The sequence below is a fragment of the Oncorhynchus mykiss genome, chromosome 11 (assembly GCF_057628025.1).
Source record: "Oncorhynchus mykiss isolate SJ-2025 chromosome 11, ASM5762802v1, whole genome shotgun sequence".
NCBI lineage: Eukaryota > Metazoa > Chordata > Actinopteri > Salmoniformes > Salmonidae > Oncorhynchus > Oncorhynchus mykiss.
In genome coordinates, this window is record NC_143032.1 from 24,718,423 (window position 1) to 24,731,450 (window position 13,028).

Below are 13,028 nucleotides of genomic sequence, written 5' to 3' on the forward strand. Positions count from 1 at the left end.
CGTCAGCAAGACAATGGAGCTGATGGTGGACAAAAGGAAATGGAGGCCCGCATCCACATCAACAGGGCTGTAGTGGAGCGTGTCAGGAGCTTCAAGTTCCTTGGTGTCCCCATCACTAAAGAATTAACATGGTCCACACACACCAGCACAGTTGTGAAGAAGGCAAGACAATGCCTCTTCCCCTTCTGGGGGCTGAAAAGATTTGGCCTGGGACCTCAGATCCTCAAAAAGTTCTACAGTTGCACCATTAAGAGCATCTTGACTGTCTTCATCACCGCTTGGTATGAAAACTGCTTGGCATCCGACCGGAAGGCGCTACAGAGCGTAGTGTGTACGGCCCAGTACACTACTGAGGCCGGGCTCCCTGCCATCCAGGACCTCTATACCAAGCGGTGTCAGAGGAAGGCCCTAAAAATTGTCAAATACTCCAGCCACCCAAGTCATAGACTGTTCTCCCTGCTACCGCACGGCAAGCAGTACCGATGCACCAAGTCTGGAACCAACAGGACCCTGAACAGTTAAATAGTTAACCAAATAGATACCCGGACTATCTGTATTGACCCCCCCTTTGTACTAACTCTTGACTCGTCACATACTGTTTATTATCTATCCTGTTGCCTAGTCACTACCTATGAGTACATATTTACCTCGTACCCTTGTCATTATCGTTATTCATTGTATATTTATTCCTCGTGTTATTACCTCTTTTTTTTTTTTTTATAATCTGCGTTGTTGGGAAGGGCCCTTAAGAAAGCACTTCACAGTTAAGTCTACACCTGTTGTTTTACCAAGCACATGACAAATTACATTTGATTTGAACAACTGATAAATGTTTTAACATAGAAACAACCTCAACACTTGTTTCCTCATGCCAGAGTGCAGATCTTTTAGACAGACTTATTCTTAAACCTGACAGATTGCAGTTGGCATCCACAGCCTAGATATGAAGATACCCCAGCCTAGTGCAAACAGTTTACAGAGAGGAAGTGAAAAACTAGGGAAGCAGCGAGGAAAGCAGGGCAGGAGCCTAGGGCCAAAACAGTGCAGGCAGGGCTGCATAGTCAGTCAGACCAGGCATATGGATGGGAGGGAAAGAATGGTGCTATCTGTAGTTCCATCTGTGTAGGCCAGGTGGCAGAGAGGAGAGAGAGATACCTTTCATTAACCTTGACCTTCCTCCTGTTGTTGCTGATGCTGACACACTGACCTCAGATCAGAAGATAAGCCGATGGTAAAACAACACACTGACAGAGCTTTAAAGTAGGAATAATACAGTAGCTTAGTACTGCACAAAGGTTGGTGGGAGGTTGGTGCAGTTAGTTTTGTCTCTGATTGCTTCAGACAATGGATATTTCGAGGAAGGTGGGTAACATGGGTTTTGTACAAAACCCTGCCAAACCTGTGTGGCGCTTTTTCGGATTCAGAGCCAGGAGCCTTACTGCAGTAATATAAAATGCTTTCTCTAAATCCTTTGTCTTTATATAACAGAGCACTGTGTAAGGAACATAGAGAAGACATGAGTTGGGGTCAATTCCATTTCAATTAGTCAATTCAGAAAGAAAACCAAATTCAAATTTCAAATTTTCCTAATTGAAAGCATTCAATGGAATTGGAATTTCAGTGTACTTTCTGAATTGACTCATTTTAATGGTATTGACCCCAACCCTGATGTAATGTTTGAATAGCGAGTCGGTGATGACACTGAGGGGCTTCGTTCTAATAGTACTTCACACACCTACTGTACAACACATTATATCCCAATGATCCCCTCAATGAAATACTACAGCACTCTGAGGCCTCTCTCTCTCTGCTCTGTCCAACACTACCAGAGAAAGAGAAGCTAATAATGCAACTTTGTAAAAACCCACTGCCTCGATGAAAAGGAAAGATTAAATAAAAACATTAGGAATGTCAATGAATCCATTCTACACAGGCAGGCTGGAAACAGACACCCCAAATAGAAACATGTCGGCCAGGAGGATGTTGCTACCTTATCTCACCGGAGGGACGTCCATCTCGGCATCTGAAATTGCACCCTATTCGCTATAGGAAGGAAGTACTGCACTACAGAGTCCTCAGAAAGTATTCACACCCCCTTGACTTCTTTCCACATTTTGTTGTGTTACAAAGTCAGACTAAAATTAATTTATTTGCCATTTCTTGTCTACAATCTACACAAAATACTCTGTAATGTCAAAGTGGAAGAAAAAATGCTAACATTTGTAAATTATTATTATATTAAATATAAAATACTAATATATCTTGTAGAAAGAGGAGGGAGGGAAGCGCTACTAAGGTACACAATAGTACATTTTGGTAGATAGAAGGTGCTCTTTGGTAAAAGGGGTAAATTGGTCATCAAAAAGAAAGGAGGACCAAGGCACTCTTCATATAATGAATTAAAATGCCTTTACTAATAAAGGCATTTGAATTAATTATATGAAGAGTCCTAGTCCTGAGTTAATACATGTTAGAAATACTTTTGGCAGTGATTAAAGAGTTTTTCTGGAAAAGTCAATAAGAGCTTTTTCACACTTGGATTGGGCAACATTTGCCCATTATTCTTTTCAAAATTCTTCAAGCTCTGTCAAATTGATCACCCAAACATTTTCAGGTCTTGCCATATATTTTCAAGCAGATTTAAGTCAAAACTGTAATTCAGCCACTCCGGAACATTCACTGTCTTCTTGGTAAGCAACTCCAGTGTAGATTTGGCCTTGTGTTTTAGGTTATTGTCCTGCTGACAGGTGAATTCATCTCTCATTGTCTGGTGAAAATAACCAGGTTTTCCTCTAGGATATTGCCTGTGCTTAGCTCCACTCTGTTTTTTATCATGAGTACAAGCATACCCATAACATGATGCAGCCACATCAATACTTGAAAATATGAAGAGTGGTACTCAGTAATGTGTTATATTGAATTTGCCCCAAATATACTATTTTGTATTCAGGATAAAAACGTAATTGCTTTGCCAATTTTTTTGTGCAGTTTTACTTTAGTGCCTTGTTGCAAACAGGATGCATGTTTTGGAATATTTTTATTCTGTACAGGCTTCCTTTTTTCTCTGTCAATTAGGTTAAAATTGTGGAGTAATTACAATGTTATTGATCCATCCTCAGTTTTCTCCTATCACAACCATTAAACTCTGTTTTAAAGTCACCATTGGCCTCATGGTGACTAAGTTAGGAAGGACAAATGTATTTTTGTAGAGACTGGGTGTATTGGCACACCATCCAAAGTGTAATTAATAACTTCACCATGCTCAAAGGGATATTCAAGGTATGTTTTTTTTTATTTTTACCCATCTACCAACAGGTGTTTGAAATTCACTGCTCAACTGAGGGACCTTACAGATAACGGTATGTGTGGGGTAAAGAGATGAGGTAGTCATACAAAAAATACTATTGTTATACATAGTAAGTTGCCTGGACTCAGTCTATATGACTTGTTAAGCAAATATTACTCCTGAACTTATTTAGGCTTGCCATAACAAATGGGCTGATTGCTTAGAGTAGACTCAAGACATTTAAACTTTTCATTTTTTATTTATTTATAAATATTTCTAAAAACATTTCCACTTTGACATTATGGGTTATTATGTGTAGATAACTGACACAAAATCTCAATTTAATCAATTTTAAACTCAGGCTGTAACACAACAAAATGTGGGAAAAGTAAAGGGGTGTGAATACTTTCTGAAGGCACTGCATGTTGGGATTAGGGTGCCATTTCAGACACAACCTTTCGTCATGATATGGCCAGGGAGGGCCAAATAAACTCATTTACTGAACATGCTGGTCTGGGATAATCTCACAGTGATTAACCATGATAGCAGGGAAATCAAAACATGAAGGCAAAAGGGCATACATAAACTGTCTGTCCCATCCAAATGAATCAAGGCTACAAGGAGCTTTGATGATTACAAGGAGGTCTGGGGCTGGTATAGTGATTTGGTTCGTTTACTTTGAGACAGTTCCATGTGTAGTAGAGGCACCAAATGCTATTGATTTGACATTCTTAATATGTCATGCTGCTGGAGTTGTTGTTGTAGAACTCAGGGCTCTGACCCAAATGGCACCCTATTCCCTACAATGTGCACTACTTTTGACCAGAGCCATATGGAACCCATTCAAAAGGTGCACTGTATAGGGAAAATGAATATGGTGCCATTTGGGACGCAGCCAGAATGATCCTCGACTGCATCTGGCTAATTCTAATGAAAACAGTACTTCATCATCCGTTGGCCAGCCAAGGGGGGAAATGTGAAGAAGGAGCGCAGCGCAGCACATGTTCAGAAAATTTGATGATGAGACAGTTACAAGGGGAATACACTGCCCCCTTCTGGTTTTGGAGAGAAGTGCAATATTCACAGCATTGTTTGTCTATGACTCAACCAGAGATACTGTACTGTACAGTACAAACCTGAATTAATTTAAGCTACAGAAGTTATGTGCAGGGATATTATACAGTAATATATACTACTTCAAGGTAATACCACGTTTTTTTTTAAAGATGCAACGAACGCATGCAATAATATATCGTGGACAGGAGTTATGTTCTTGCACTTAAATGTGCATACATCACAGTATATACTCTTTACTTCAATATAACTAGAGTTGCGTTCAACAAGGGAAATAATTTGCTGATGTTGGCTAACATATTCCATTTGTTTTGTGTTAGCCAACAGTCTGAGATGATAATGTGCACTGAACGTAAGTGTGTTTCGGGTCTAAACTGCTGCTAAAAATAATAAAGTGGCCATGTAGACTTTCTACTATATTTAGTAGGAATAGTTAAGTTGTTTTATGTTTGAATATTGTCGCTAAAAAGCCACAGTAATCCTTACAAAAAGTAACTGTTCGATGTTTCACCGAACATATTGGAATGCTCGTTCAAATCGTTCAACTGAAATTGTCACTCTGGCAACATGTTCGCTGCAAACAAGCCTTTATTGAACTCGCCTCAGTATTAGATCAGGATTTATCTCGCCCACCAGCCGGTAGATCAGGACATGGCTTTATCACCATGACAATTCTCTACTCACAACTTTTTGAGGGCTTTGATCATTTGGTTGATGAGTGTCTCTTGAGTCTGTCTCCCGTGACCTTGGTTCCTGTTCACTTCCTGGCTCTCACTGGCCTTCAGCTTCTCAGGGCCGGGAGCGCTGGTGGGAACAATGACAACAATTATTTTTTACCCCCCTTTTCTCCCCAAATTGCGATCTTCTCTCATCGCTGCAACTCCTCAAGGGCTCGGGAGAGAGTCTTATTTTACCTTTATTTAACTAGGCAAGACAGTTCAGTAAGAACTGAAGAACAAATTCTTATTTTCAATGACGGCCCAGGTTAACTGCCTTGTTCAGGGTCAGATCGACATATTTTTACCTTGTCAGCTCAGGGATTCGATCTTGCAACCTGTCGGTTACTAGTCCAACGCTCTAACCACTAGGCTACCTGAGTCATGCGATGAAGGTCGGATGTGTTCTCCGAAACATGGCCCGCCAAACCACGATCCTTAACACCCACCCACTTAACCCGGACGCCAGCAGCACCAATGTGTAGGAGGAAACACATTTCAACTGACGACACTTAAGTCCTCTCAGGGGAAACGTCACATTGAGCATGTTTACTTTCTGTCAACCAGAGAACGAGACCCCACTGACAAACTCACTTCATTGAACTAGGTTAAGTTAATCATAGTGGCATGTCCTATGTAGACTAATCCTATTAACAGTGCTTGACCTGGGCAGGAGCTCACCGGAGCTGAGTACCAGCACCTATCATGTTTTGCTGCTTGAGCTTCTGTTCCTCTTCTATAATATTAGATAAGAGTATTGTGCAGCTCCTGCACCTACAATACCGTTCAAAAGTTTGGGGTCACTTAGAAATGTCCTTGTTTTCCTTGAAAACATACATGAAATGAGTTGCAAAATGAATAGGAAATATAGTCAAGACGTTGACAAGGTTATAAATAATGATTTTTAATTTAAATAATAGTGTCCTTCAAACTTTGCTTTCGTCAAAGAATCCTCCAGTTGCAGCAATTACAGCCTTGCAGATCTTTGACATTCTAGTTGCCAATTTGTTGAGGTAATCTGAAGAGATTTAACCCCATGCTTCCTGAAGCACCTCCCACAACTTGGATTGGCTTGATGGGCACTTCTTACGTACCATACGGTCAAGCTGCTCCCACAACAGCTCAATAGGGTTGAGATCTGGTGACTGTGCTGGCCACTCCCTTATAGACTGACCAGTTGACTGCTTCTTCCCTAAATAGTTATTGCATAGTTAGGAGCTGTACTTTGGGTCATTGTCCTGTTGTAGGAGGAAATTGGCTCCAATTAAGTGCCGTCCACAGGGCGTTGCAAAATGGAGTGATAGCCTTCCTTCTTCAAGATCCATTTTACCCTGTACAAATCTCCCACTTTACCACCACCAAAGCACCCCCAGACCATCCCATTGCCTCCACCATACTTGACAGATGGCATCAAGCACTCCTTCAGCATCTTTTCTGCGTCTCACGAAAGTTCTTCTTTGTGATCGGAGCACCTAAAAACTTAGAATAGTCTGTCCATAACACTTTTTAACAATCATCCTCTGTCCAGTGTCTGTGTTCTTTTGCCTAACTTTTCTTTTTATTGGCCAGTCTGAGATATGGCTTTTTGTGGCAACTCTGCCTAGAAGGCCAGCATCCCGGAGTCGCTGAGACTGGTGTTTTGTGGGTACTATTTAATAAAGATGCCAGTTGTGGACTTGTGGAGGTGTCTGTTTCTCAAACTAGACACTCTAATGTACTTGTCCTCTTGCTCAGTTGAGCACCGAGGCCTCCCACTCCTTTTTCTATTCTGGTTAGAGCCTGTTTGCGCTGTTCTGTGAAGGGATCTTCAGTTTCTTGGCAATTTCTCACATGGAATAGCCTTCATTTCTCAGAACAAGAATAGACTGACGGGGTTCAAAAGAAAGTTATTTGTTTCTGGCCATTTTGAGCCTGTAATCAAACCCACAAATGCTGATGCTCCAGATACTCAACTAGTCTAAAGAAGGCCAGTTTTATTGCTTTTTAACAGTTTTCAGCTGTGCTAACATAATTGCAAAAGCACTTTCTAATGATCAATTAGTATTTTAAAATGATAAACTTGGATTAGCTAACACAACGTACCATTGGAACACAGGAGTGATGGTTGCTGATAATGGGCCTCTGTACACCTATGTAGATATTCCATTAGAAATCAGCCATTTCCAGCTACAATAGTCATTTACAACATTAACAATGTCTACACTGTATTTCTGATCAATTTGATGTTATTTTAATGCACAAGAAATGTGCTTTTCTTTCAAAAACAAGGACATTTCGAAGTGACCCCAAACTTTTGAACGGTAGTGTAAATATAAAGAATACTGGCACCCAAAATGAGTACCGGTACCGGCATTCTCATGGCAAGGCCTTTTCAAGCGGCCTAACCCTGACTGAGAGCGGATCTATATTCACGGCAATTAAAGCTGTGACTCATATGTCACTGCCCACCAGAACACTAATTTCTATAGTAGCTGAAAGTAGTGCTTCCTTTCTTTCCACTGTAACACATGATGTATTACTCAATGCATCTGTCTCTCTGTGAGTGGGTTTGTTGTTGTGTTGTCAAACCATGTTTGATTGACAGGTTTCACTACTGTGCGTCACTCCACTCCAGGGCACTTAGTAAAAACAGCCCACGCTGCTTTTCACTTGTTTACCTTTTTTTTCTTGCTTAAACGTTTGTCAAAGTTAAAGTAAAATGTTATGAATATTTTTTTTTTTTTATATTGTTCTTCTTCCACTATGGAGAGGTCTATTTCTTAAACGTTCTGTGAATTCATTACAGTGCAAAGCAAGATCTACATGCACTTAGCTTTCTGGCTTAGGGAGTGAGTGAGAGCTTTGGCGAAAAGGTCCGCAGCTCGAACTCTGAGCTTAATCAGTTTAATGGATGAGATGGAGAGATCTAATGACCGCCCTCCTTGCATCAGTAAACATTGGAAAGGTATAAAATAGTGGTGCATCTGCACTCTTCACCCCCTCGCCTCTCTCTCTCCATTTGGTTATTTACTACATGGAGAAACAATTTCTTTTTTTAACTGGATGCTACTGAAAGCATCCCCCTCTACTTAGGTTCATAAACATGTAGCCTCATAAGACGTGGAAAACCTCAATCATTTCTTGCGACACTAGTCTGGCTTTGAAAACAATTAGCTACGAACATCTGCTGGTATCTAGAAAAAGCACAGTGCACAGAAAGGCAGTCATCCCATTTTCTTCTTCACAAACTTCTATGGACGGTTCCCCAGACACGGATTAAGCCTAGTCTTGGACTAAAAACTATTTCCTATGAAGATTTCCCATTGAACTTGTCTTTTAGTCCAGGACTAGGCTTAATCGGTGTTCGGGCAACCACTCCTACTGTTAAATTGACAATTTTCTTATGTTAACTCTTTATTTAAAATAATGATCCGTGAGAACTGTATGCTGCTATCTGGCTGTCCGTGATTCATTTATAAAAGTAGTCTACCCAGAAGAGGACATTGGTTTTGCATAGGGTGTTGTTGTCTAGCTGTAAGATACTTACACTTTGCTATCTGCCTGGAAAGGGTTCCGGGCAACCATTTTCTTTGGCAGGAGAAATATATTTCGATAGGAGTTCATGAAATCGTTATGGGCCTCTTCAGTTGATTGGTATCTGTTGCTGTAAAAACAAGTTTATCAAAGGAGTAAAACAACAAACTGATTAAATGTGATGATGTGATTTAGAGTGCAAGAGCTATTCTGAATCATGATGAATTTTTAAAAAAGTGCCCATAGTAGCCTACAATATTGATATTGTAGGCATCTGTTGGTATTTTAGAAACCACCACGTTAAATACAGGTCTCCGATGTACACTGTCACTGACTGATATGAATAAACTGAAACTGAAAGAAGCTTAATTCATAAAAGGTAGAGTAGAGAGTCATAGGCCTACCTGTCTCTGAGTCTAAGCCCGTGGATTCTGCACAAAGCCTTCAAATTAGTGTAATCTATCCCCAGGATTTTCTGATCATCTGATGAGAGACATGGATAGAGGTTGGCGTAATAAATGTGGCACTCAATAAATCAACAGCAACTTCACTTGGCAGGCAGTTGATCCATTTTTTTGTAGTTAGCTCCGATAATATTTCTTAGAAGGTAAAACTTTTTTTGTTCAAGGTCACCACCACATTGTTGTAGGAAGGACGTGATGCCACACCTACAGTAAGTAGCTAACTAGCTACAAAGTGTAATTGTTGTGCGCACAATGTATCAACATGATATCTCTATGAAGTTAGCTGCCGATGCTAGCATGATAGCAAACTACTGCAACATTGTTTCTCTTTTGACCACCTGAAAGAAGCAAAACATACCCTTGCGCTGCAAACTAGAGGGATGAAACTGCATTTCACTCGGGATAAAATAATATAATTGGGGTAAAGAAGAGAAAGAAAATGAAATAACAAAATACCCCTGACAACCCACAGCCCAGTGTTCCCCAAGCTTTTAAAATATACTACTGACATGTGTTTGGCTAGTTTCCTCTCGCCATGGTAACACCCTCACAGGTTGGAACAGCCTGGTCTCAGACTATACGTAACATAGTAAACGAAAATCTGGTATTATTATGATATGTAACGTTTGGTATGATTACATAAGACAGATGGTTACTTAAGGCAACCCAAAGGTTGCGAGTTGGAATATCATCACGGACAGCTTTAGCATTTTAGGTAATTAGCTACTTTGCAACTACGTAGCATGTTAGCTAACTCTTCCCCTAAACCTAACCTTAACTCTTTTAGATAATCCTTCCCCAAGCCATAACCGTTTCAGCTAACCCTTCTCATAACCATTTAACATAACTCCTAAACTTAACCCTAATCATTGACCCTAACCTCCTAGCTAACGTTAGCCACCTAGCTACGTAGCTAGAATTTGTAACATGTCATACATTTTGAATATTAAAATAAAATAAAATTGTATTTGTCACATGCACCGAATACAATAGGTGTAGACCTTACAGTGAAATGCTTACTTACAAGCCCTTAACCAACAATGCTTTAAAAAAGTGTTCATTAAATTTTTTAAAATAAAAGTAACAAATAATTAAACAGCAGCAGTAAAATAACAATAGCGAGGCTATATACAGGGGTACCGGTACAGAATCAATGTGCGGCGGCACCGGTTAGTCAAGGTCAAGGTAATTGAGGTAATATGTACATGTTGTACATGTAGGTAGAGTCAAAGTGACTATGCGTAGATAATAAACAGAGAGTAGCAGCAGCGTAAAAGAGGGGTCTGGGTAGCCCTTTGATTAGCTGTTCAGGAGTTTTATAGCTTTGGGGTAGAAGCTGTTAAGAAGTATTTTGGACCTAGACTTGGCACTCCTGTACCGCTTGCCATGCGGTAGCAGAGAGAATAGTCTATGACTAGGGTGGCTGGAGTCTTTGAACATTTTTAGGACCTTCCTTTGGCACCGCCTGGTATAGTCTCCTGGTATAGTCTCCTGATGGGGAATAGGCTTTGTTGTGCCCTCTTCACGACTGTGTTTGGACCATGATAGTTTGTTGGTGATGTGGACACCAAGGAACTTGAAGCTCTCAACGTGCCCACTGCAGCCCTGCCGATGAGAATTAGGGTGTGCTCGGTCCTCCTTTTCCTGTAGTCCAGAATTATCTCCTTTGTCTTGGTCACATTGAGGGAGAGGTTGTTCTCCTGGCACCACACGGCCAGGTCTCTCACCTCTTCACTATATGCTGTCTCTTCATTGTTGGTGACACTGTTATGTCATCAGAAAAATTGATGATGGTGTTGGAGTCGTACCTGGCCATGCAGTCATGAGTGAACAGGGAGTACAGGAAGGGACTGAGCACACACCCATGAGGGGCCCCCATGTTGAGGATGTGTTGTCACCTACCCTTACCACCTGGGGGGTGGCCCATCAGGAAGTCCAGGATCCAGTTACAGAGGGAAGTGTTTAGTCCCAGGTTCCTTAGCTTAGTGATGAGCTTTGAGGGCACTATGGTGTTGAACGCTGAACTGTAGTCAATAAATAGCATTCTCACATAGGTGTTCATTTTGTCCAGGTGGGAAAGGGCAGTGTTGAGTGCAATAGAGATTGCATCATCTGTGGATCTGTTGGTGCGGTATGTAAATTAGAGTGGGTCTAGGGTTCTGGGAAAATGGTGTTGATGTGAGCCATGACCAGCCTTTCAAAGCACTTCATGGCTACATGAAGACTACGTGTCGGTAGTCATTTAGGCAGGTTACCTTAGTGTTCTTGGGCACAGGGACTATGGTGGTAAGCGTGAAACATGTTGGTATTACAGACTCAGTCAGGGACAGGTTGAAAATGTCAGTGAAGACACTTGCCAGTTGATCAGCGCATGCTCTGAGTACATGTCCTGGTAATCTGTCTGACCCTGCGGCCCTGTGAATGCTGACCTGTTTAAAGGTTTTACTTACATCGGCTACGGAGTGCGTGATCACACGGTCGCCCGGAACAGCTGATACTCGCATGCATGCTTCGGTATTACTTGCCTTGAAGCGAGCATAGAGGTAATTTGGCTCGTCTGGTAGTTTCATGTCACTGGGCAGCTCGCGGCTGTGCTTCCCTTTGTCATCTGTAAAAGTTTGCAAGCCCTGCCAGATCCGACGAGCATCGGAGCCGGTGTAGTACGATGATTCAATGTTAGTCCTGTATTGCCGCTTTGTCTGTTTGAGGGTTCGTCGGAGGGCATAGCGGGATTTCTAAAAAGGTTAGAGTCCCGCTCCTTTAGCTAAGTGCAGATATTGCCTGTGATCCATAGCTTCTGGTTGGGGTACGTACGGTCACTGTGTGGACGATGTTATCGATGCACTTATTGATGAAGCCATTGAGGAGGGGGGTACTCCTCAATGGCATCGGAAGAGCCCCGGAACATATTCAAGTCTCTGCTAGCAAAACAGTCCTGTGGCTTAGCATCTGCTTCATCTGACCACTTTCTTATTGACCGAGTGACTGGTGCTTCCTGCTAGTTAGTTTTTGCTTGTAAGCAGGAATCAGGAGGATAGAATTATGGTTAGATTTGTCAAATGGATGGTGAGGGAGAGCTTTGTACAAGTCTCTGTGTGTGGAGTATTTGAATTTATTATGGATCCCTAATTAAGTCAGTTATACAATTTTGAAAACATTACAATACATTCCTTACAGAATTCAGAACACACTAAGTGTGTGCCCTCAGGCCCATACTCCACTACCACATATCTACAATGCAAAATCCATGTGTACATGTGTGTGTATAGTGTGCATGTGTCTGTGCCTATATTTGTATTACTTCACAGTTCCCGTTGTTCCATAAGGTGTATTTTTACCTGCTTTTAAAATCTGATTCTACTGCTTGCATCAGTTACCTGATGTGGAATAGAGTTCCATGTATTCATGGCTCTATGTAGGACTGTGCGCCTCCCATAGTGTGTTCTGGACTTGGGGACTTTGAAGAGACCTCTGGTGGCATGTCTTGTGGGGTATGCATGGGTGTCTGAGCTGTGTGCTAGTATTTTAAACAGACAGCTCGGTAACTACAACTTGTCAACATCTATTATAAAAACAAGTAATGAGGAAGTCAATCTGTTCCACTTTGAGCCATGCGAGATTGACATGCATGTCATTAATGTTAGCTCTCTGTGTATTTTTGAGGGCCAACCGTGCTGCCCTGTTCTGAGCCAACTGCAGTTTTACAAGTTCCTCTTTGTGGCACCTGACCACACAACTGAACAGTAGTCTAGGTGTGACAAAACCAGGGCCTGTAGGACCTGCCTTGTTGATAGTGTTGCTAAGAAGGCAAAGCAGCGCTTTATTGTGGACAAACTTCTCCCCATCTTAGCTACTGTTGTATCAATATGTTTTGACCATGACAGTTTACAATCCAGGATAACTCCAAGCAGTTTAGTCACCTCAACTTGCTCAATTTCCACATTATTCATTAGAAAATGTAGTTGAGGTTTAGGG

The 13,028-nt window shown here is 41.4% G+C and overlaps 1 protein-coding gene across 1 annotated transcript in view; it reads right to left on the minus strand.

The window, feature by feature from the left end:
• Positions 1-9,654, minus strand: part of cnbd1 (cyclic nucleotide binding domain containing 1) — a 58,102-nt gene extending 48,448 nt beyond the window's left edge. Inside the window, exons 1-4 of the mRNA XM_021620571.3 lie at positions 9,412-9,654; positions 8,994-9,072; positions 8,603-8,719; positions 5,045-5,164 (exon numbers count right to left, since the gene is read on the minus strand). Coding sequence (XP_021476246.1) covers positions 5,045-5,164; positions 8,603-8,719; positions 8,994-9,072; positions 9,412-9,445 — 350 coding nt within the window. The 5' untranslated portion in view covers positions 9,446-9,654. The remainder of the gene's footprint in view (positions 1-5,044; positions 5,165-8,602; positions 8,720-8,993; positions 9,073-9,411) is intronic.
• Between the last annotated feature and the right edge of the window lie 3,374 nt (positions 9,655-13,028).